General features: G+C 49.4%; 1 protein-coding gene across 1 annotated transcript in view; it reads left to right on the forward strand.

The window, feature by feature from the left end:
• The window catches only part of KATNIP (katanin interacting protein), a 236,744-nt gene that overhangs the window by 49,413 nt on the left and 166,469 nt on the right, over positions 1-20,862 (forward strand). Inside the window, exon 3 of the mRNA XM_055562308.1 lies at positions 12,372-12,448. Within this exon, the coding sequence (XP_055418283.1) occupies positions 12,372-12,448 (77 nt within the window). The remainder of the gene's footprint in view (positions 1-12,371; positions 12,449-20,862) is intronic.

Below are 20,862 nucleotides of genomic sequence, written 5' to 3' on the forward strand. Positions count from 1 at the left end.
AGAGGAAGTGCTCAGTCAACCTAAAGAGGCGGAAGGGGAGGAGGGAGAAGAGGGGGTCTGGGCGGGGAGAAAAAGATCCCAGTGCCACACAGCCAGGGACGAGATAGGGGCGAACCGTCATCTCCTCTACGTGCCTGGATCTCTGGGACCTCACACAGCAGAAATCTTGACTAGTGTGTGAGATGACATCTATTCCAGGACCCTGAGTTCCACCCACTGCACCACCCTAGATTTGAGCAGGACATTTCACTCCCCACCACTTAGCACCTGTCATTGGCACAAACAGGCTTTGCCCCTCATCGGGCTTTGAGCTGGCCTGGAAATGTCAGAAGCCAGGGGATCACCAATGTGCCCTGACCACTCCTCTCGTCCCAGCCTCAAGACGGCTCCCGGGTCTCCTGGCGCTGGGCCTTTGCACACACTGCTCCTGCCCGGATGCCTGCCCTGTCCCTCCTCTGCCCGCCCACACCCACCTCTGAGCTCCCTGCAGCGGGCGTCCTGACCTCTCCTCTGTAGAGCCTGCCCAGCCCCGAGCCACACCAGGCACCCATCCTCTGGACCCACGGCTCCCGGGCCAGCACCCCCCCAACCCCCCACCACCTCAGAGCAGTGTCTGTCAGTCGCCACTCCTCCAGTTCTTCGAGGACAAGGAGCTGATCTTCCTGCTTTCATCTCCTTCTTTCCCTCCTCATCCCTACCTTTCCACAAATTCACCGCATCAGACCCCATGGGCCTGCCATCCCAGTAGGGGAACCACAAACAAAACAAACAGAGGTAATTCCAGAGCGGGGAAGTGCCGCGGCCACGTCGAGGAGGCTGAGAAGGCCGGGGACAGTCAGAAGGGGTCCCTGGAAGGGCCCCATGTGCCCACAAGAAAGAGGAAGCATTCCCAGCCGGGGAGACCTCAAGTGCCCCGGCCCTGAGAGGAGAGAGGCAAGGCCTCTTGGAGAAACAGCCACAAGGGCTGCTGGGCTGAAGGGTTGTGCGGAGTGGGAATGAGGTCAGGAGGGTGGTGCAGCCAGATTATTTATCGTTGTCTCCGGCCCTTAGCGCAGCACCCACCCACTAGGAGAAGCTCAAGGAAACTCTGTTGGATTGATGGGGCGGGGCCCTGAGGGCTCCCCCGTCTTCAGGAGGGTGGGGAGGGGGCGGTCCTGGGAGGAGAGCGTCCACTCGGGCAGCCCCGCTTGCTGGGCAGGAAGAGTTAGGGAAGGTCCCGGTGATGGATGTACTCGGCAAGAGGTCCATTCCTTTAGAAGGAAATTTTCAGTGGACGTCCCTCATGGTCCAGTGGTTAAGCATCCACCTGCCAAGGCAGGGGATGTGGGTCTGATCCCTGGTCCAGGAAGCTCACACACGCCGTGGAGCAGCTAAGCCCGTGAGCCACAACTGCTGAGCCCCAGCACCCTAGAGCCTGTGCTCCGTGGGAGAAGCCACCGCGATGAGAAGTCCTCGTACCACATGTAAAGAGTAGCCCTGCTTACTGCAGCTAGAGGAAAGCCCGCCCGCAGCAACAAAGACCCAGTGCAGTCAAAAATAACTAATAAAACATTTTTAAAAAGAAGCTACTCTTTATATATATATATGTGAAAAAAAAAAGCTCTCGGATGCAAACCAAGTGGTGGAGGTGGAGACTGGAGGGAAAATTCCACCCAGGTGACGTCTCTCCTCCCATCAGGCCAAGTGATGGCGCTGTGGGCTTGGAGGCTCTGACGGGCAACAGCCGCCCTGAGTCAGTTTAGTACCAGCCTGGCAAACACCCAGAGGCTGTCTGTACAACTGGGCTTGCCCGGGGGCCCTGCAGGCCTGCGTCCCCTCCCGATCTCTCCTCAGGGTGGACGGTGGGAACAGCCTCAGCCCCTGGCAGTTCTGCTCCAAATCCTCCACTAGCCTCCTGGCTACTTCAGAGTAAGCCCAGAGTCCTCACCGTGGCCTCCACCCCCGCCTCAGAGCCTTTGCACGTGCTGTTCCTGCCACCTGGAAGCTCCTTTGTCCAGATTCCCATAGGGGTCTCCTCCTCCACTTCCTTCAGTCTCCTCTTGAAAGTCATTGCACCAGAGGCCGTCTCTGACCCGCTGGCTAACATAGTAGCTCCACCCTCTATTCCCTCTGTTTTCCTCGACCTCTTATTTTCCACAGCACTGAGCTTCATTTGATATAATATCCCCCCTCCCCCCCTTTTTAAAAAAATAACCTGTCTCCTCTCACTAGAATGTAAGTTTCTTGAGAGCGGAGTGTTTGATGTGCTCGCTGTGTGCCCAGAGGAGTTGTTCAATAAATACTGAGTGAATGAATGAATTGGGGAAATGAGGTCAGCGCCACCCGCCACTCGGGGTCGTGTGAATGTGGAATTTCGGGCCTTGCGCTTCCCCACGTGTGGTTTGCACGCTTGCGTTGCCCTGCAGGTGGCAAGTAAACACATGCTATTTCAGAAGGTCCGTATTTCTCTCTGCCTTCTGTTTATGGCAGGCGATAATGATTTTCCATTTATGGCATTAATATAAAGTTTCCTTTTTGAAGCACGCTCATTCAAGATTAAAAAAAGAGAAAATCTCTGTTTGCCTGCCTAAAAGACAGTATATAATGCACATTGCTGTCTTATTAAAAAAAGTTTTCTGAGAATAAAAAGAAATGTTAATTCTTTTCGAGTGGCTATTGAAAAAGATTTTATAGATAGCTGTGGAAGAAAAAATGGTTTCATAAAGATACAGTGTCCTGTGTCCTGGAGTCCAGGAGGAAACACTAGATTCTGGATCTGCGTGAATATTCTACTAACCTGAAACGAAGTATAAAATCTCAAGGTGTACATTGGTTGCAGGAAATAATGATGCATAGGTATTTGAGAAATAACCCCAAGTCTTCCTTTAATGATCCATCTGACTCGCGCGTAAGCATGTGATTTTGTCCTTCTGTCTACCCATGGCCATGAGAAACTTTGCTTCAGTTTGTGTTGTTTTGATCCACCTCTAGGGGGCAGTCTCAACCGTTGGTTTAGATCTTGCAACCTAAGCGTGCAGAATGTGGAGTATCTGTTGTTCTTGTTTTAAGGATGGGAGTGCATCTGATATGTCAGCAAAAGCCTCAACATACAAGCTAAGAACTATACTTTTTCATTCAAGTAATATGCATTCAGGACTTACTGTGCCGTGTTGGGAAACCCAAATCACTGGGAGAACACTAGGTTGGGTTCTGAAGGCAGAGTAGGAGTTTTGTGCTGTAAGATACATTTGGATCACCGATTTCTGGGAGCATAGGGCCATCATTGAGAACATTCATTAAGGTATTTTTTTTTTAATTTATTTGTTCATTTTTTATTTGGCTGTATTGGGTGTTAGCTGTGGGACCCAGGATCTTCGTTTTTTTCTTGGGGGATTTTTCACAGGGGCCCATGGATTCTCCAGTTGTGGCTCAGGCTCCAGAGCACGTGGGCTCCGTAGCTGTGCTGTGGGCTTAGTTGCCCTCCCCTTGTGGGATCTTAGTTCCCCATCCGGAGATCGAACCCATGTCCCCTGCTTTGCAAGACGGATTCTTGACCAATGGACCACCAGGGAAGTCCCTCAGGTATTATTTTAAACCTCTACTAAATGTTCCACTGTTGCTAGGACCTGGTAGTGACTTCAGGTTCAGATACCTCTTAGTATTAGTTCTACCACTGCATCACTGAGAACTCACTCAGTGTGAATCACACACACACACACAAGTGGCTTGAGTAAAGAAAATAATGTGTTAACTCTTGTGACTTACAAGTCCAAGTAGTGCTGGCTTCAGGCGGGAGATACAGGGATTAAACATGGTTGAGAAGTTCCCGTTTCTATCTGGTCATCTATCTGTGTCCTCAATTCTGCTGGCTCTATGTTGGTGTTACTCTTGGACAGATCTCTTCATGGAACATAGAAGGACATTTGTAACTGTGAACCTAATCAGTTGATAAAAATAGCTTCTTCATTTTGGTGACCCTTATAGCTCACAGCTCATGCATGTATGCTAAGTCCCTTCAGTCATGTCTGACTCTGTGCAACCCTATGGACTGTAGTCTGCCAAGCTCCTCTCTCTATGGCATTCTCCAAGCAAGAATACTGGAGTGGGCTGCCATGCTTTCCTCCAGGGGATCATCCCGACCCAGGGATCGAACCCGAATCTCTTACATCTCCTGTATTGGCAAGCGGGTTATTTACCACTAGTGCCACCCAGGAAGCCCCCTTCACAGCTCATATCAGCTAATAATTCCAGGGGAAGAGAGAGAGGGACTTTTCTAGCAGATTCAACCAATCACTGGTTTGAGTCTGTTGAGCTGGCTTTGGGCACAGCCCTAAACCAGTCACATGACCAGGGAGACAGACTAGCCAGATAAGCCTGGCCTTGGCTGTCCAAGCCTCAGTCATGTGCTCACCCTTGAGGGGTTGCCAGTGTGATTTCCACCCGCACCATGTATGCTGAGAGTGAGGAGAGATGGTTTCCCAAAGGCAAACCGAGGAGATGTAACTAGAAGAAAATGAATAGGGGCTTCCCTGGTGGTCCAGTGCTTAAGACCCTGCGCTTCCATGGCAGGGGGCATGGGTCTGATACCTGGTCAGGGAGCTAAGATCCTGCATGCCCTGTGGTGCAGTCAAAAAAGAAAGAAAGAAAAAAAGAAATGACAAAAACAACAGATGTCCACTATCTTCCCCTGGACATGGCTTTGGGGCAATTTGCTTCAGCTTTCAAAGCCTCCGTTTCCGCCTCTGTAAAATGCGGATAATGATCCCAGGGCATAGCATTCTTGCAGACACCCACAAAAAGTACCTTAAATGGTCATTGAAGTGGCCCAAAACGTGGGCTCCATTGACCTGTAACGTTCGCTTGTCACTCATAAATGGTCCCTGCGGTAAGATGTGGCACTTGGCTGGGGGAGGGGCAGAACAGATGGAGTAAGTCAGGTGTGTGGAAGTGCTCTGTGAACTCCGCATGGTGCCCCCGACACAGTGTGTTCACAGCCTCATCATTAAGCCATTCCAAGTTATTGTTCTTCTCTGATGGGACTTGACACCTGCAAAGTCAGGTCCCCGACATCTGCCGGCCCTGGAAGCCAACCCAACGCTCTCAGCTGCTCGTGAATGCAGCTCAGGCTCTGCCACTCGCTAAATCAACCCTCTTTAGGAGAATTCCAGTCTTCTGGCCTCAGAGGAGTACGTGATCCCTGAAATATAGACTCTGTCGAGCTCCTTTAAGCATAACTGATTCTAGGCGTTTCTTTCCAATTCCATTTTTTTCCCCCAGAGAGAATTAATAATACGGCCATTGATAAAATTCTACAAATTTCTCTGGGGCCAGCATTAGGGATAAAGATGATAAGGATAACAATGATGGCCGTGGGACTTGGCTTTCATGTCACGTCTGAATTCCTTAGACCATTTGCCGTACTTAATTCGAGCCTCCTCGGCACCTGTCACTCTAGGCAAACCCAACTTCTGACTGATCCATGAGCCTTTTCAGGCTTTTTCAGACTCCCAAACCTTAGCTCCTGCCCCTCCTGCTGTGTGGAATGCCTTTCTCTTGTTGTCCAGCGAGCCTTTTAACTTTCTTTTTTTAATATCTGTGTGTGTGTGTTGTGTGTGTTAGTCGTTCAGTTGTGCCCGACTCTTTGTGACCCCATGGACCGCGCCCCCCAGGCTCCTCTTGTCCATAGGATTTTCCAGGCAAGGGTACTGGAGTGGGTTGCCATTTCCTTCTCCCAGGGCATCTTCCCAACCCAGGGATCGAACCTAGGTCTCCTGCACTGCAGGCAGATTCTTTACCAACTGAGCTACGAGGGAAGATATTTAATATTTATTTTTATTTATTAATTATTTATTAATATTTGGCTGCTCCAGGTCTTAGTTGTGGCACGCAGGATCTTCCATCTTCATTGCGGCCTGTGGGCTCTTCAGTTTTGACATGTGGGATCTAGTTCCCCCACCAGGGATCGAATCCAGGCCCCCTGCACAGACAGCACAGAGTCTTAGCCACTGGACCAGAGGGAAAGTCCCCAGACTGTTTAGTTTTCAAATCTAAGCTCGAACGTCTCATTTATTCATTTAATGAGGGCCCATCGTGTGCCAGGCACTGTCCTAGGGGCTTAGAATACACAAAGCGATCAAAACAGACAGTCTCTGCCTTCATGGAGAAGTGCAAGGGGATGGCCCAGTAATAAGAGGCATGATGAATAAGATCAAGGAGAGTTTATATAAGTGAGGGTTTGGGAATATGTGTGTGTGTGTGTATATACATGGCTTGCAATTTTTAAAAATATTTATTTTTTCCTGCGTTGGGGTTTGGTTGATCTTTGTTGTGGCTCACAGACTCTTCAGTTGTGACACCCGGGCTCAGTCCTTGTGGCCTGTGGAATCTTAGTTCCCCAACCAGAGACTGAACCCACATTCCCTGGATTGGAAGCTCGGCTTTTTAATCACTGGACCACCAGGAAAGTCCCTGGAATTTTAAATAGGATGCCTGGGGAGGACGTCGCCAAGAAGGTAAGATCTGAGACCAGCCTTGAAGGAGATGAGGAATCTGGGTATTTCCCCAGGGGAAGGATGGGGAGTCAAAGGCCCCTGGGTGGGTGGGCACAGGCTGGGTGTTTCGGGTACCGGAGTGATGAGGTGGTCAGAGACGTGGGTGGAGGCCCAGTGGGCGGGGCCTGGTGGCCGCTGGGAACCCCTGCAGAGTCCAGAGCAGAGAAGTGAAATGATTCGGCTTCCCTTTCATCAGGACTCCCGGGCTGTTGCAGGGAGGATGGATGGCAGTGGGGAGGGCAGGAGCGGGAGGACAGGAGTCCTGAACCAGTGCGGTAGCAAGGAGGTGGGGAGAAGTGGTCAGATTAGGGAATAAGTGGTATTTTTCACATGATGCTGATGGATTGGACCTGGAGTGGGAAAGTGAGTGAGTGAGTGAGTGAGGCTTTTAGGATGACTCCCAAGGATTTGAGCCTGGCCATGCCCTCAGGAGCCTCCCCAGTCCCCTCCTTCAGATCCCTGGCATCACATTAGATACACTTTTGTTATAATCCCTTGGGGCTTCCCTGGTAACTCAGCTGGTAAAGAATCTGCCTGCAATGCTGGAGACTGCTGTTCAATTTCTGGGTTGGGAAGAAACCCTGGAGGAAGGCATGGCAACTCCAGGATTATTGTCTGGAGAATTCCATGGACAGAGCAGCCTGGCAGGTTATAGTCCACAGGGTCGCAAAGAGTCAGACATGACTGAGCCACTATTCACAGCACAGCATAATCAATTGTCTCCTTTCTGTGGCCTCAGATGCCCTTGGGAATCTGATGAAAGTGATGGACTCTCTTCCCAGAAAAATACCCTTATGCATTCAATTGAATGGGTGTCCCCAGACCCCACGGCAGGCCATTCCCTAAATTATAGACTCCTGGCCAGTGTGTTGCTTGACTGAGCGCATGACAGCAGGGGCTGCCATTCACATCCCTCAGAACCGGAATGCGGGGCAGAGTTGGGAGGATCAGCCCCTGACCGAGGGTTGGGTGCAGTCTACAGAAAAGCTGGGATCTGGCTACCCACTGGGTTGACGTTTTTGTTAAATCCTCATTGCATAGGTAGCAGCCACACAGTAAACACTTGATCAACATTTGCTAAAAGATGATGATGATAAACTTGGTACTTTACAAGGTTCTCCTGTGTTTGTAGGATGTCTGATGTGTGTGCATGCTCAGTCATGTCTGATTCTTTGCCAATTCATGGGCTGCAGCCAGCCAGGGTTCTCTGTCCATGGGATTTTCCAGGCAAGAATACTGGAGTGGGTTGCCATTTCCTACTCCAGGGGGAAGGCTTAAATATTAATTAATACTCACTCACTCTCACATTCCACGTTCTATAGCCTGAGAAATAAAGCCTCAGCAAAGTGAAATATGCCGTGCCAGGAAGAGAGATGTCTGGCATCTGACCAGGGTGAGAGTTAACTGGTGGGCACTGGTCATCCTCAGCGGTTACCATCACGGAGCTGGACAATGTGGAAGCTGAGACTGGGGCCCAGGGCTCCAGGTTTCCCACATCATGGTTGGTTCCCCCACTTCCGCACAGTTCTACACTCCAGAAATTTATAATCCAGCTAAGGAATCAGTAATAAGAAGAAAGAAAAGGATGCTTAATGATTTCCACTTTTATTCTTAGAGTAGATCTGCAAGGTAGACCTTATTAACATCCCCTTTTTACAGACAAGGAAACAGAGGCTCAGAGAAGGTAAGTAGCAGAGTTCAGGGCTCCCCTCCAGGTCTCCAAATCCCCAGATAATGAGTGAGCAATAGATATAGTTAAAGGCTTACAACGTAGCACTTAATTATATACGATTTCACCCTGTATTGTGTTTAACTTAATACTAATTGCAGGGTTTCAAACTGAGCTGAAGTGAGAGGGGGTGAGAATGGCAGAGGAAGCCTTCATGGAGACTTGGGGAGCCGAGCTGGGCCTTGGAGAGGATCTGGGGGGAGCCACAAGGGGAAGGGAATCGAATAATTAGGGCATCAGGACAGCAGTGAGCTGGGTGGGGTGGGGCGGGGCTAAGATAGTACTATTTAAATACTGAGAACTACCCAGGTGCCAGATTCCGTGCTGTGGCCTTCTTATTGTTATTGCATCCAACTCACCTTCGATCCTGTGTTGTTGTTGCTGTTTAGTCACTAATTCGTGTCTGTGACCCCATGCACTGTAGCCCGCCAGGCTCCTCTGTCCATGGGATTTCCCAGGCAAGCATATTGGAGTGGGTAGCCATTCCCTTCTCCAGTGGATCTTCCCAAATCAGGGATGGAACCTGTGTCTCCTACATTGGCAGGTGGATTTTTTTTTTTGACCACTGAGTCACCAGGGAAGCCTATGAGGGAAAGACAGATCCAACCAGACAGGTACTATTGTTACCTCCATTTGACAGAAACAAGTAGCACTGTTGAGACTTGAAGCCGAGTCTCCCAGTTGGCACTAGTGGTAAAGAACCCACCTGCCAACACAGGAGGCGTAAGAGGTGTGGGTTTGATCCCTGGATCAGGAAAATCCCCTGGAGAGGGGAATGGCAACCCCCTCCAGTATTCTTGCCTAGGAAATCCCAGGGACAGAGGAGCCTGGCAGGCTACAGTCCATAAAGTCGCAAAGAGTTAGACTCAAGTTAGCGACTGAGCATGCAACACACACGGGACTCCAAAGCTCACATTCTTCACAGCTCAAGTTCAATGCTGACCTGATTAGAGATGGGCATATTGTGAGTAATGAGGAGTAAACAGGGCTGGTCCAGGGCCTCGCTGGCAAAGTGTGGCCCACGGGCATTGCCTGGGAGCTTGTTATAGGTGTCAGCTTGGGCCTCTGAATCAGAACCTCACTTTCCACACAGTCTCAGGTTATTTACACACGCATCAGCATTTGAGAAACATGGGGTTGATGAGAAGTTTTGCTGGCTCTGTGCCTGAGCTCTTCAAATCTTTCCAATGACATCTCCCTCCTGGCAGAGGCGAATAAATGTATTCCCGGAGGTGAAAACCCAGGACAGCCCACCCCGAGCTGCGATCTCTTTGAAGTCTCATATTTCATCTAAAAATGTCATTGAATATTTCATCCCGTACCATAATATATCAGTGGCCATTTTAATATCTCAAAATAGTTATGTAAATTACCGTGGAGTAGGATCCATGTTTCTGGAAGGCGCATGGGATGGGTTTCCTTGTTTCTTAAATGGGGTGGTAATAACCACTTCAAGGGTTGCCACGAAGATCAAAGGAGAATCATGTATATGGAAATGCTTCGTCAACTGTCCGCCTCGTATACACGTTGTTCTGAAAAAGGAACTGAGAATCCTCTCCAGACTCCATATCCTGCAACCTACCAGCTCTCCTGAGGTCACGCTGCTTTCCGCACAGTCAAAATGAGGCAGGACTCAGTCCAGGGAGGACCAAGGAAAGTCTCTGGGCTTCTCAGGAAGCCAGGGAAATAGGAATAGGAACACCTGCTAGTTTGTTTAAATTTCTTATGATTTCAGAGTATCATCCTTTCTTATTATTCTTCACTTCCTGATTGGCCAGATTAGCTAGCCCGAAAAACCCCAGGAAAACTCGGAGGCTTCAGAGACTCAGGGTGAAAGAAAAGACAGGATTCCAGCATCCTTTCCCCAGGTGGCTCAGAGAGAGGGGAGCCTGGGAGGAAAAGTGGGGGGCAACAGGGAAAGAAGGAAGCAGACGGCCACAGCCTAGGGTCCTTCCTGCAGGAAAAGGAGTGAGAAGAGGGCTGGGCTGTCAGTGCTGGACTGGCAGGGACCCTCTGGCGTCCCCACACACGGGGGACCCATTTCCTTGGAATCGGAAGGAGACAGGAAGGCAGAGGGAGAAAGGTACAGACAGCTGAGATGGACAGAGACAGCGACCATCCACGTCCAAGGCCAAGGAAGAAGGGCAGCCAGAGAAGGTGCGGGAGGGGAGGAGCCTCATTCAGAACCTCGGAAGCTAGAGGGGGAGAACTTGGGGAACGGATGGGCGGGAACAGCTCCCCGTGGCCCCGGATCAATGGAAAAGGATGAAGTTGGAAAGAGCTATCATATTTGCTTAAGGAGGGTATGGGTCACCCTTGGGAAGAGTTCTGGTAGATTAATGGGGTGCAAGGCAGATTTTGAGAAGCTAAGAAGACAATGATGGAAAACCTCTTTTTTTTTCTTCTCCCCATGATAATTGTTAGGATTTTCACACAAATTGTGTTTCTATTACAAGCGTCTCACTTGCCATTTAACACTTAATCCGTCTGACTTGTGGCTAGAATGAAGCCTACACTGTCTCTTTAGTTAAGAAGTTAAGTTAGTTAAGAAGCATAGAAGATGGCAAAGCGTCTTTACAGTATGACCCTACTTTCGTTTAAAAGAATGTGTGTGTGTTTATAAATATGGATATATGTATATTACAAACAAAGAAAAGCATCTAGTGGAATATGTATCGAATCAGAGTGGAGGTTTTACTGGTGTTACGTATGTCACTGCATTCATTTGTTTTGGCTGCGCTGGGTCTTCGTCGCTGCTTGTGGGATGTCTCTAGTTCCCTCGAATGGGGGCTGCTCTTGGCTGGGGTGTACGGGCTTCTCCCTGCGGTGACTTCTCTTGTTGCGGAGCACAGGTTCTAGGTTTATGGGCTTCAGGAGTGGTGGCACATGGGCTTGGTTACTCCTGGACATGTGAACTCTTCCCAGACCAGGGATTGAACCCATGTCCCCTGTATCGCCAGGCAGATTCTTATCCACCTCACCACTAGGGAGGTCCGTATGTCACTTTTAATATTTATAGTTTATTATACATTTACTATCCCCCCATAGGGCTGTAAAAATCTTTAATAGAGATAATCTTTATCTCTAATGATCAGGCCATGGTAACGACTTATATAATTCTATTGGCTGCAAATGACAGAAACTCAGTTGAAACAAAATAACGTTAGGGTCATAACTAAGTTGTCCAGACACTTCTTCAGGCACGGGTGGATCCAGGGGCTCAAATTATGTCACTAGGACTCTCCGTCTTTGCATCGCTGGGATCTGCTGTCTTCTTTCTTGACTTCGTTCTCAGGCATTGCCAAGCCTGCGTCTCGTTACCTTAGCACCCGAGTGGAAAGAGAGTAGCTTTTCCCCAGGAGTATCAGTAAAGTCCTTGGGCTGAGTTTCAAGGGCCAGGCTCAGGCTGAGGCTCATCCCCTGACCAGTGGATCCTTGCGGCCAGGGGAAGTACTGTGTTGATGGGCGAGACCAAGGTCAAGGTCATGTGACCCGAGCGCAGACCAAAGGAACTTTCAAGGGCATCTAAGGAAGCCAGCAAACTGGGAAAAGGGACTGAGCGGTTCCCCCAAAGAAATCCAGAGTTCTGTGACCAGAAGGGGAAGCAGAAAACCACAAACATCTGCTTCAAAGGAATCTTCACTCTCTGCATCGTATATTTTTGTAATGACTGAGTTGTTTATAATAAGCATGCATTTCTTTCACAGTGGCAAGAAAAAAAAAATGAGATTTCTCTCTCAAACAACTGATTTGGGTTCCATCTGGTTAGGGCAATAGAGATCACCAAATCACGAGCATGGAGAAAACAGTAAAGCCCAAATCTTCTCAGAGTCCTTGATTTTATTAGGGCATGGGAGGAATGAACAGTGAGGCTGGGGAATCAAATCACCCTTCTCCTTTACATAGACTGTTAGTTGCGTATGTTCTAGATCCACTGGGCCGTCAGACAGTCTCTGGGGCTCTGGGTCGCCAGGGTGATGCATCCAGGGAGCCAGGCCTTCGTCAAGGTCAGCCTCTGCCTCTCGGCCTCCCGTGGGGCGTGTGCTGTACCTAGGCCTCGGTAAACGCTCCCCTGCATTCCGACATCACACCGCTCTGTTTCTTCATTTCAGGGTTACACTAAGGACATGGTGACAGACTTTGATGAGAAGCACGATGAGTATTTAATATTGCTCCAGCAGAGGAACCGGTAAGATGCAGCCGCCCGACAGCAGCCCTGATATTAACCAAATCAAAAGCCTATTTAGAGTTATTAACAGCATGCAGGCTCGGTTTCACATTGGAACGGGCTGCAGTTGCCCTCCATGCAGAGGCTTGGAATAATATCTGCCATCCCAGTTCCTATTTCTCCATTCATTGATTTAATCGCATCTTTTGATTGAGCTGTAGCAAACCGTCGGATGTGTGGGGCCCGCTTCTCGTCTCCGTGCCTCCGTTCTGGGAGAAGCTGGGTTTGTTAAGAAAAGCTAGAATTTGGCAGGGCCGGTGTGTGAATAACCTAGCCTGTGATCTCACAGGCTTTGAAGGCCCGCGGAAATCTGAGCCTATAATCATGCCTTGTTATGTAAAGGGGGAGTCCTTTTACACTTGTGTTTGAAGTTGGTCAATGTCGTTTAAAGCTGTCAGTCCTGATTTGACTCTGGAGTGCCGATTCTCATAAAAAACCTGCAGCCCGATGCCGTGTGTACTGAGGTCAAAGCTTGTGGTCTGGCTGGAGAGTATTATGTTCTCCAGGCCTTTGCAAGGCTGTGCAAGTTCACCTGCAGTTCATTGTGGTTTGTCTTCAGGCCCTGGAACCTTGGGGAAAGCTGGGTTTGCAAACTTAGATGCTAGGAGGGGTCAGGCAGTGAGTGAAGCTAGCTCGGTGGGGACAGTGGGTGCCTGGAACTCTCACGGGCCCAGGGGTTCATATCCTCCAAGGAGACAGGAGACACTGAAAATCTGGACTTGTGTGGTGAAATATCCTGAGTTTTAAAATGTTGTTGTGTACATGCTAAGAAGCTTCAGTTGTGTCCAGCTCTTTGCCACCCTATGGATTGTAGACTGCCAGGCTCCTCTGTCCATGGGATTCTCCAGGCAAGAAAAATGGAGTGGGTTGCCATGCCCCCCTCCAGGGGATCTTCCTGACCCAGGGATCGAACCTGCATCTCTTGGGTCTCTTGCATTGGCGGGCAGATTCTTTACCCCTAGCACCACTTGGAAAGCCCTACAAGATGTTGGTAATGAATTCAAATCAAAGCGCAAAACAGAAGGATACTACAGCTCCACACCCCGCAGATCTGCAGGAGCGGGAAGGACAGGGGGACTTATTTGGGACTTTGTGCTTTGGGGCTGTGCTTGGGGTCTTGTAGGCAAGACAGTCTGGGGGTTGTTATTCTGAATATGAATTCAGCCCTTGTCTGGTGGGCTGGATTCCGGGTGCTTGTCAGCTGGGGCCCTGGAGGCGTGTTGCATGGGGAAAGCTTTTAATGTACAGGGTTGCCCCACGTGTTGTAGGAGTTTAGCGTCCCTGCCTACCTGTCCTCTTACTAAATTTCACTAAGACCTCCAGTATCTATGACAACGAGACCTGCCCCCATTCCAGATGCCTGCAAGCAAGGCAATCCTGCCCCCAGTAGAGCACCTTTGAATAGATAAACTCTCCAAGAGCAGCCAGAAATGCCAGGCAACATCCCATGTGCCCAGCTGCTCTGTGTTCGTCTCCCTCCGTCCCAGGGGCAACCTCAAACCCAGGCTTGTGCTGATTAGCCCAATGTGGGTTTTTATCATCATTAATGCCAGGGAACAGAATGTTTTTATTCAGTTTCTGGCAGGCTGGATGGTGCCCCCGAACACCTGGGCGATCATTGAATTGTATACACGTGACTTGTCTGGGAGGAGAGTATCATAGTTCCTCATGAGCAAATTGCTTCTCATTAATCGAGGGATCAATACGTGTGTGATCAAAGAGGCACCGGCCAATAGCATAGCTGAGAAGAGCTAGAGAGGAGGTCGCAGCACAAAGGCAATTAAAAAATGTGTCAAAATGGAGCTGCCATAAGATTTGGGAGATGAGTTTGTCACCGAGAGGGAGCTGGCTTATTGACAGGGAATTAGAAGGTAAAGCTAGAAACGCCTCCAAATGGAGACATATGCAGAGTGGGAGTGCCCTGGAGCTGGCATCAGATCGAGCCTGAAGAGGCACCTTTGCTGAAGTGCCAGCTGTGTGGCAGGCAGCTTGCCCCCATCCTCTCGTTTTATCCACACACTGCCCGGTAAGGCAGTTATTTCACCAGTTTTACAGATGAGGAAGTGGAGACCAGGACAGCAAGCATTTGCCCAGTGTCATGCAGCCAGGAAGTGGTGGGGCTGGGCCCTACATTTTTTTTTTTTTTTTCAGCCGTGCCACGCAGCATGTGGGATCTTAGTTCCCAGACCAGGGATTGAATCTGCGCCTCCTGTGGTGGAAATACAGAGTCCTAACCACTGGACCACCAGCAAAGTCTCCGTGCTTTCTTATTTACGTTTTGTTTGACGCTGTCATCAGTAATCCAGGGGAGAGAAATCTGCCAGGGTTGCCAGTGGCTCTAAGTTCACTATGGAGGGGTTTTGTAGGGGTAAACTGAAATTGAGTTGGAAATCTACTTATAAGACTGGGTAGAGTGGGAAGGAGGTTCAAGAGGGAGGGTACCTATACATGTGTATATAGATCTATACATATAGATATATACACATATAGCTGATTCACTTTGTAGTACAGGAGAAACTCATACAACATTGTAAAGCAATTATACACCAATTTAAAAAACGACTGGGTTGAAAACCAGCCTCTGAGCCTTTTTAAAACTTTTTTTTCCTACGTGGACCATTTTTAAAGTCTTTACTGAATTTGTTACAACGCTGCTTCTGCTTTTTGTTTTGGTTTTTTGACCACAAGGCATGTGGGATCTTAACTCCTCGACCAGTGATCAAACCCTCACCCCCTGCATTGGAAGGTGAAGTTGTGACCACTGGACCACCAGGGAAATCCCAGCCTCTGAACTTCATATTGGGCACAGAGGGAGGTGAAAACCCAGTCTGCATACTGGGTTGCCTGTGACCCAAGAAGGGGGTGTGTAATCACTGGGCTGAGTTCTTAGAGACCTGTCCGGAACACGGCTACCCACAAAATGCTGATCAGGTTTTTCTTTTATTCTTTCAGCAGGATTCCACTGAGTACCTTCTCAGTACCTGCACTAGTACTAAGGAGAACATTGCAATGAGGGAGACACAGGCAGCCTTAGTCAGTGCTCCTCTGCTCGAAGGGACAGGAACCCAGAGTAAAATGACTTTAAACAGTGAAACTTATTGCCTTGCAAAATAAACAAATCTGGGATGATACGCGGGCTTCAGGCATAGTTGGATCCAGGTACTCAAAGTGGGTCACTGAAATCAGTCACTCTCCATCTCTCAGTTCTGTTTTCTCACCTTGGAACCACCTCACAAAGGTACCTCCCTCAGAGGGGCCAAGGCAGTCCCCGGAAACCCACTAACATCCTACCTCTAGAGGAAGAAAACATCTTTCTTAATAGTTCCAGCCCATCCTCACTCAAAAGTTCTGAGTTTCCATCCATGAGCCACCACCGCCCTGAGCCTGGTGGGGTGGCAGAGTCTGCCTGGCCCCTCCTGGGCTACCCCATGAAGCTGGGCAAGGGTGTGAGTCTCACTCAAACCACGTGGAGTAAGGGGAGGAAGGGGGCAGTTCTCAAGGGGAATCTGAGCTGTGTTTGGAAGACGGGGGCGAGTGACTGGACAGATGAAAAGGACAGGTGTCTGGCACACAACCCTTGCCTTCGAGGAACTCCCCCTAGGTGAGCACAAGACTACTCAGGACTGGGCCAGAAGGGGCAGAGAGTGATCGTGAGCTCCAGGAGAGGACCAGGGAGGGTGGGGGAGATGCGGCAGCTCTTGTTGACCCTCACACAACCCTCGCCCAGAGGATGCTTAGTGATTCTGCTCACTCGGCGGCCTCATGGAAGATATAATCATGCCTAACAGGACCCACAAAAAAGCAGCCCGAATCATCAAAGGGCTGAGACAGGAGGAACAGTTAAGAGCTAACAGCTAAACGGGGCTGTAATATACACGCTAGAGGGCGGCAGGTCTAAGAATCCAGCAATGGTATTGTTTTTTTTTTTAAAAAAAGGTTGTTTGAGGGAAACTTACAGGAAAATGTACCCAACTGAGAGGTGAACCCACTGCCCCATGAGAAGATTTAGGCAGAAGGAAGAAAGGGGAGAACCAGCTCTGAGGGGGTCTTGCACAGACCAATCTTTAAGCTGGAGCTTCATCTGGCATCCCCTTCCATCCTCATGAGCTTAGGCATCCTGGGTCTCATTTTACAGAAGAGGAGACAGGCCCCGGAGGTGTAGGGACTTGCCCACGAAAGCTGGGAAATGGCAGAGCCCCCAGCACAGAGCTCGGTCCTCCGCACCACGCCACCTCCGCCCACACGGACGGGGGCTGGTGACTTCCTAGAGGACAAATACTGGAGCTTGTGAGCCACTAGGTTCCAGGAGGAACGGCAGGCTCCTTGCACCGCTGTCCCCTGCCTCTCCATCCTTCAAGGCTTCATTCAAATGCCACTGCCTCCAAAAAGCCCTACCTGGGAGCCACTGCTTCTCCTCTGCACTCTCCTTGTGTGGAGCTCTGTGGCGTGATGCCTAGTGAGGAGACAAGAAACGGCAGGATGACGTGGCAGGGAGATGAGCTCTGGAGCCTCATGGACCAGAATTTAAATCCCAGCTGCTTCTTCGACTCTCTGACCTTGGACAAGTACATCTATAAAACAGGCCAATGCCAGGATCTTAATTCCTGGGCCAGTGAAGGATTGAGCAGGACAAGGTGTTTGAGGGTCTGCAGTAAGCCCACCCATCCAAGTATGCATTCTCCATCATCATCGTCATCTTTTTGGTGATAAATATGTCTTCTTGAAAGTGAGCTGAAGGACTTCTCTGGGTGTTCCAGTGGCTGGGACTCCACACTCCCAATGCAGGGGGCCTGGGTTCGATCCCTGGTTCGGGAACTAGATTCCACATGCCACAACTAAGACCTGGCACAGCCAAATTAAAAAAAAAGTGAGCAGACATCCAGATAATCCTTGAATGCATGACACTTAGAGAGCCCCTCAGTTGACCCTGGGGTTTCCTGAGGTCCGAAGGAGGCATGTGGCCAGCCCACAGTCACACAGCAGCCAAGGCGCCTATAGACCAAGACAGTTGTTATAAGCCTGGTCACGAGCAGACCTGTGAGCAACGCGCTCCCTGCCCTTGGAGCTCAGCTAAGTCCTCTCCTCACCTGAACCCCTGCTTGTGCCCCGACCACCCATGTCAAGCATCTCATGTCCCCGGTCACAGCCCCTTGTGCCACCCTGTGCTCTAACTCAGTGTTTCCACTTCGTCTTCTGTACAAAAGAGCTCTCTGCACAAGCGCCCCTGAAGGTCATCACAAGATAAGCAGAAACGATGCCTGAGACATGGTTAGATACCCGGGGGCTGGATTAGAATGCACGTCCATGCCTTCTCTCTCCTGCTAGACCTTGAGTTCCAGAAATAGGTTCTGAGAGTATTCCTCACCTTTCCTCGCCCTCAGCACAGACCCCACACCCGGGGTGGGGGGCATGAAGGGAGAACGAACAGGCACGCAGATACTACACTGCAGTGTGAGGCAGGGAGACTCGTGACATGAAACGTACAGAATCTATAAGGCAGTGGTCCCCAACCCACTTTGGCACCAGGGACTGGTTCCGTGGAAGATGATTTTTCCGTGGGCCGGGTGAGGGGGATGGTCTCACAGACTGTGCTCTTTATTTCTATTATCATCCCATCAGCTCTATCCTCAGATCATCAGGCATTAGGTCCCAGAGGCTGGGGACCCCTGCTGGAAGGGGACAGAGTGCGATGGGGCAGCAAGTGCCTGGGGGCTCCATCTCCAGCAGGGCAGGGGACTGAATCTGACTTTCCTGAATCCCGGACACCAAGGGCAGTTTTTTATGCAAAGTAGGCTATCCATTAAAAAAAAAACACCCACTTTTCTTCGATGCCACGTGGGTATTCCTGATGCACTCAGCTGCAGTAGAGGAGTTCCTCTAGTGAGTCTTTTCACAGTCTGACTAATTATCTCCTCATTTATCAGTTTCATAAATCCACATTTTCATAAATCAGTCTGCTTAAAGAGAGACCCACGTGGAGCACCAGCCACAGAGCTTGGGTAGCGGGATGCCACAGCGACCATTCAGGAAGCATCAGGAGAAAAGGTGGTTCCTGGAAGGAAGTTGAGGCAGGCGCTGCCTGGCCAGGTAGTCAGATTTTTGCACCTGCCGACCATCTCAGGGTCTCGCAGGGCCTGGGTTCCCTGCTCTCCCTCCCCGGGGACCACTGGTATCCGCTGCGTCCTTTGATTGTTTGCACCAGAGAGCGCAGCTACTGCCATGTTTGGAAACTGTCTCTTAGTTACTTGTGTTTTCCTTCTGTTTTATGCTGTTGCCCAACAATCAGGCATCTCCCAGGCTTCAGAGGCTGGCAAGAGATAAGCAGTCTGTAATGAATGTTCCTGCCACGATTGCCGAAAAGATGGATGTATCAACCGCCAAAGAAACATTTAAAAAAGCAAACAAAGAAATCACCCACAATGCCACCACCCTCCCTCAACAGCTGATTTAATTTTCACATTTATCACCTTCCACTCTGGGTCCCACAAACACACTTTTTTCCAACTTTGCGCTTATCGCCTAGGTACTGTTTTTATCCTGCCTTCTCCACCCCTCTCTGAACAGATCACAAACATCCCCCATGTTTCAACAGAATCTTCATAATTATAATAGCTACAAGAGATCTCCGTTTCCACTACCCTAGTGTGGGACATTCCGGTCGCTCTCGTGGTGTTGTTAGGACTGAATGCCGACCATTGTTCCTGATCAGAAACTATTTGCTGACTGAGCGAAGACCAAGTGCATAGCATGTTCTGTTTCCAGCCATGTCTAAGCTTGTCAGTTTCAGCTTGCTAGCTCTTGAAGTTGTCTTTGTTGTGGTGAAGATTCTGGAACCACGCTGCTTCAATTTGCATCCCAGCCTCACTGCCATACTAGCTGTGTGACCTCGGTCAAGTTACTTAACCTCTCTGTGCTCCAGTTTCCTTATCTATTAAATGAGGTTAAGAAAATTAATGACCCCATAAGGTTGTTGTACAGATTAAAGTCTTAATACAGTCAATCCTTATTCCACATTTGCAGATTTATCCACCCACTACAATGTATTTGTAGCCCCTGAATCCACACTTACGGTGCTTTTTAACAATCTGATACTGTGTGTTCACGCTCAGTAGCGTCCGACTCTGTGACCCCACGGACTGTAGCCCACCAGACTCTTCTGTCCATGGGATTTCCCAGGCAAGAATACTGGAACGGGCTGTCATTTCTTCCTCCAGGGGATCTTCCTGACCCAGGGATCAAACCCACATCTCCTGCATCTCCTGCATTGGCAGGTGAATTATCACTGTGCTGCCTGGGAAGCCCTTACCATATACAGTAAAGTGTCCTTTTTCTGTTTTACTTAGTGTCCTGTTTTTTACATTTTTGTGTTTTTCAGCGGTGGCTTCCCTGTTTAAACTGGTCCCTGGTATAAGGTTGAAGTGCTGCTATCCCACATTCTTAAGCCCAAGAAAGCTATGATGTCCCTTGTGGAGAAAATACACGTGTTAGTTAAGCTTCATTCAGTCATGAGTTGGAGTGCTGCCGGCATGAGTTCAGTGATACTGTATTAAATATCAATATATATTAAATACTGGAGTGGGTCACCTTTCCCTTCTCCAGGGGATCTTTCCAACCCAGGGATCGAACCCAGGTCTCCTGCATTGCAGGCAGTTTTTTTTACCAGCTGAGCCACAAGAGAAGCCCAATATATTAAATAAGGTGCCTTTAAACGGAAACACACATAAAACAAGGTTTTATTTTGATCGGTTGACGAACATGTTGTGACCAGAGGCTCACAGGAACCAAATCCTGTATTTTGCCCTAGAAACAGTGGTTCAGTATTCACAAATTCAGTGTTTGCCTCAACTTTATAGAACTTATCTCAAACAGTGGGAGTTGGCTCTAATATAGAGGGGCTTCCCAGGTGGCGCTAGGGGTAAAGAACCCACCTGCCAATGCAGGCAATGTAAGAGATTCTGGTTCGTTCCATCCCTGGGTCAGGAAGATCCCTTGGAGAAGGGCACGGCAACCCCCTCCAGTATTTATGCCTGGAGAATCCCATGGACAGAGGCACCTGGCAGACAACAGTCCATGGGGTCACAAAGAGTCAGACACGACTGAAGTGACTAAGCCCACACTGTACACAAACTGTTTAGAACAGAGTTTGGCTTTCTACCTTTTATGGTTTTACCATTACTATTATATTTTAAAATATTTCTTTATTGGGTTGTGTCGGGGCATAGTTGCAACAGACAGGCTTCTCTAGTTGTAGTGTGCAGACTCTAGAGCACACGGGCTCAGTCGTTGTGTGGCCAGCGGGCTTAGTCGTCCCGTGGCATGTGAGATCTTAGACCAGGGATCAAACCTGTGTTCCCTGCATTGGAAGTCGGATCCTT

The sequence above is a fragment of the Bubalus kerabau genome, chromosome 23, assembly GCF_029407905.1.
Source record: "Bubalus kerabau isolate K-KA32 ecotype Philippines breed swamp buffalo chromosome 23, PCC_UOA_SB_1v2, whole genome shotgun sequence".
In the NCBI taxonomy this organism is placed as follows: domain Eukaryota; kingdom Metazoa; phylum Chordata; class Mammalia; order Artiodactyla; family Bovidae; genus Bubalus; species Bubalus kerabau.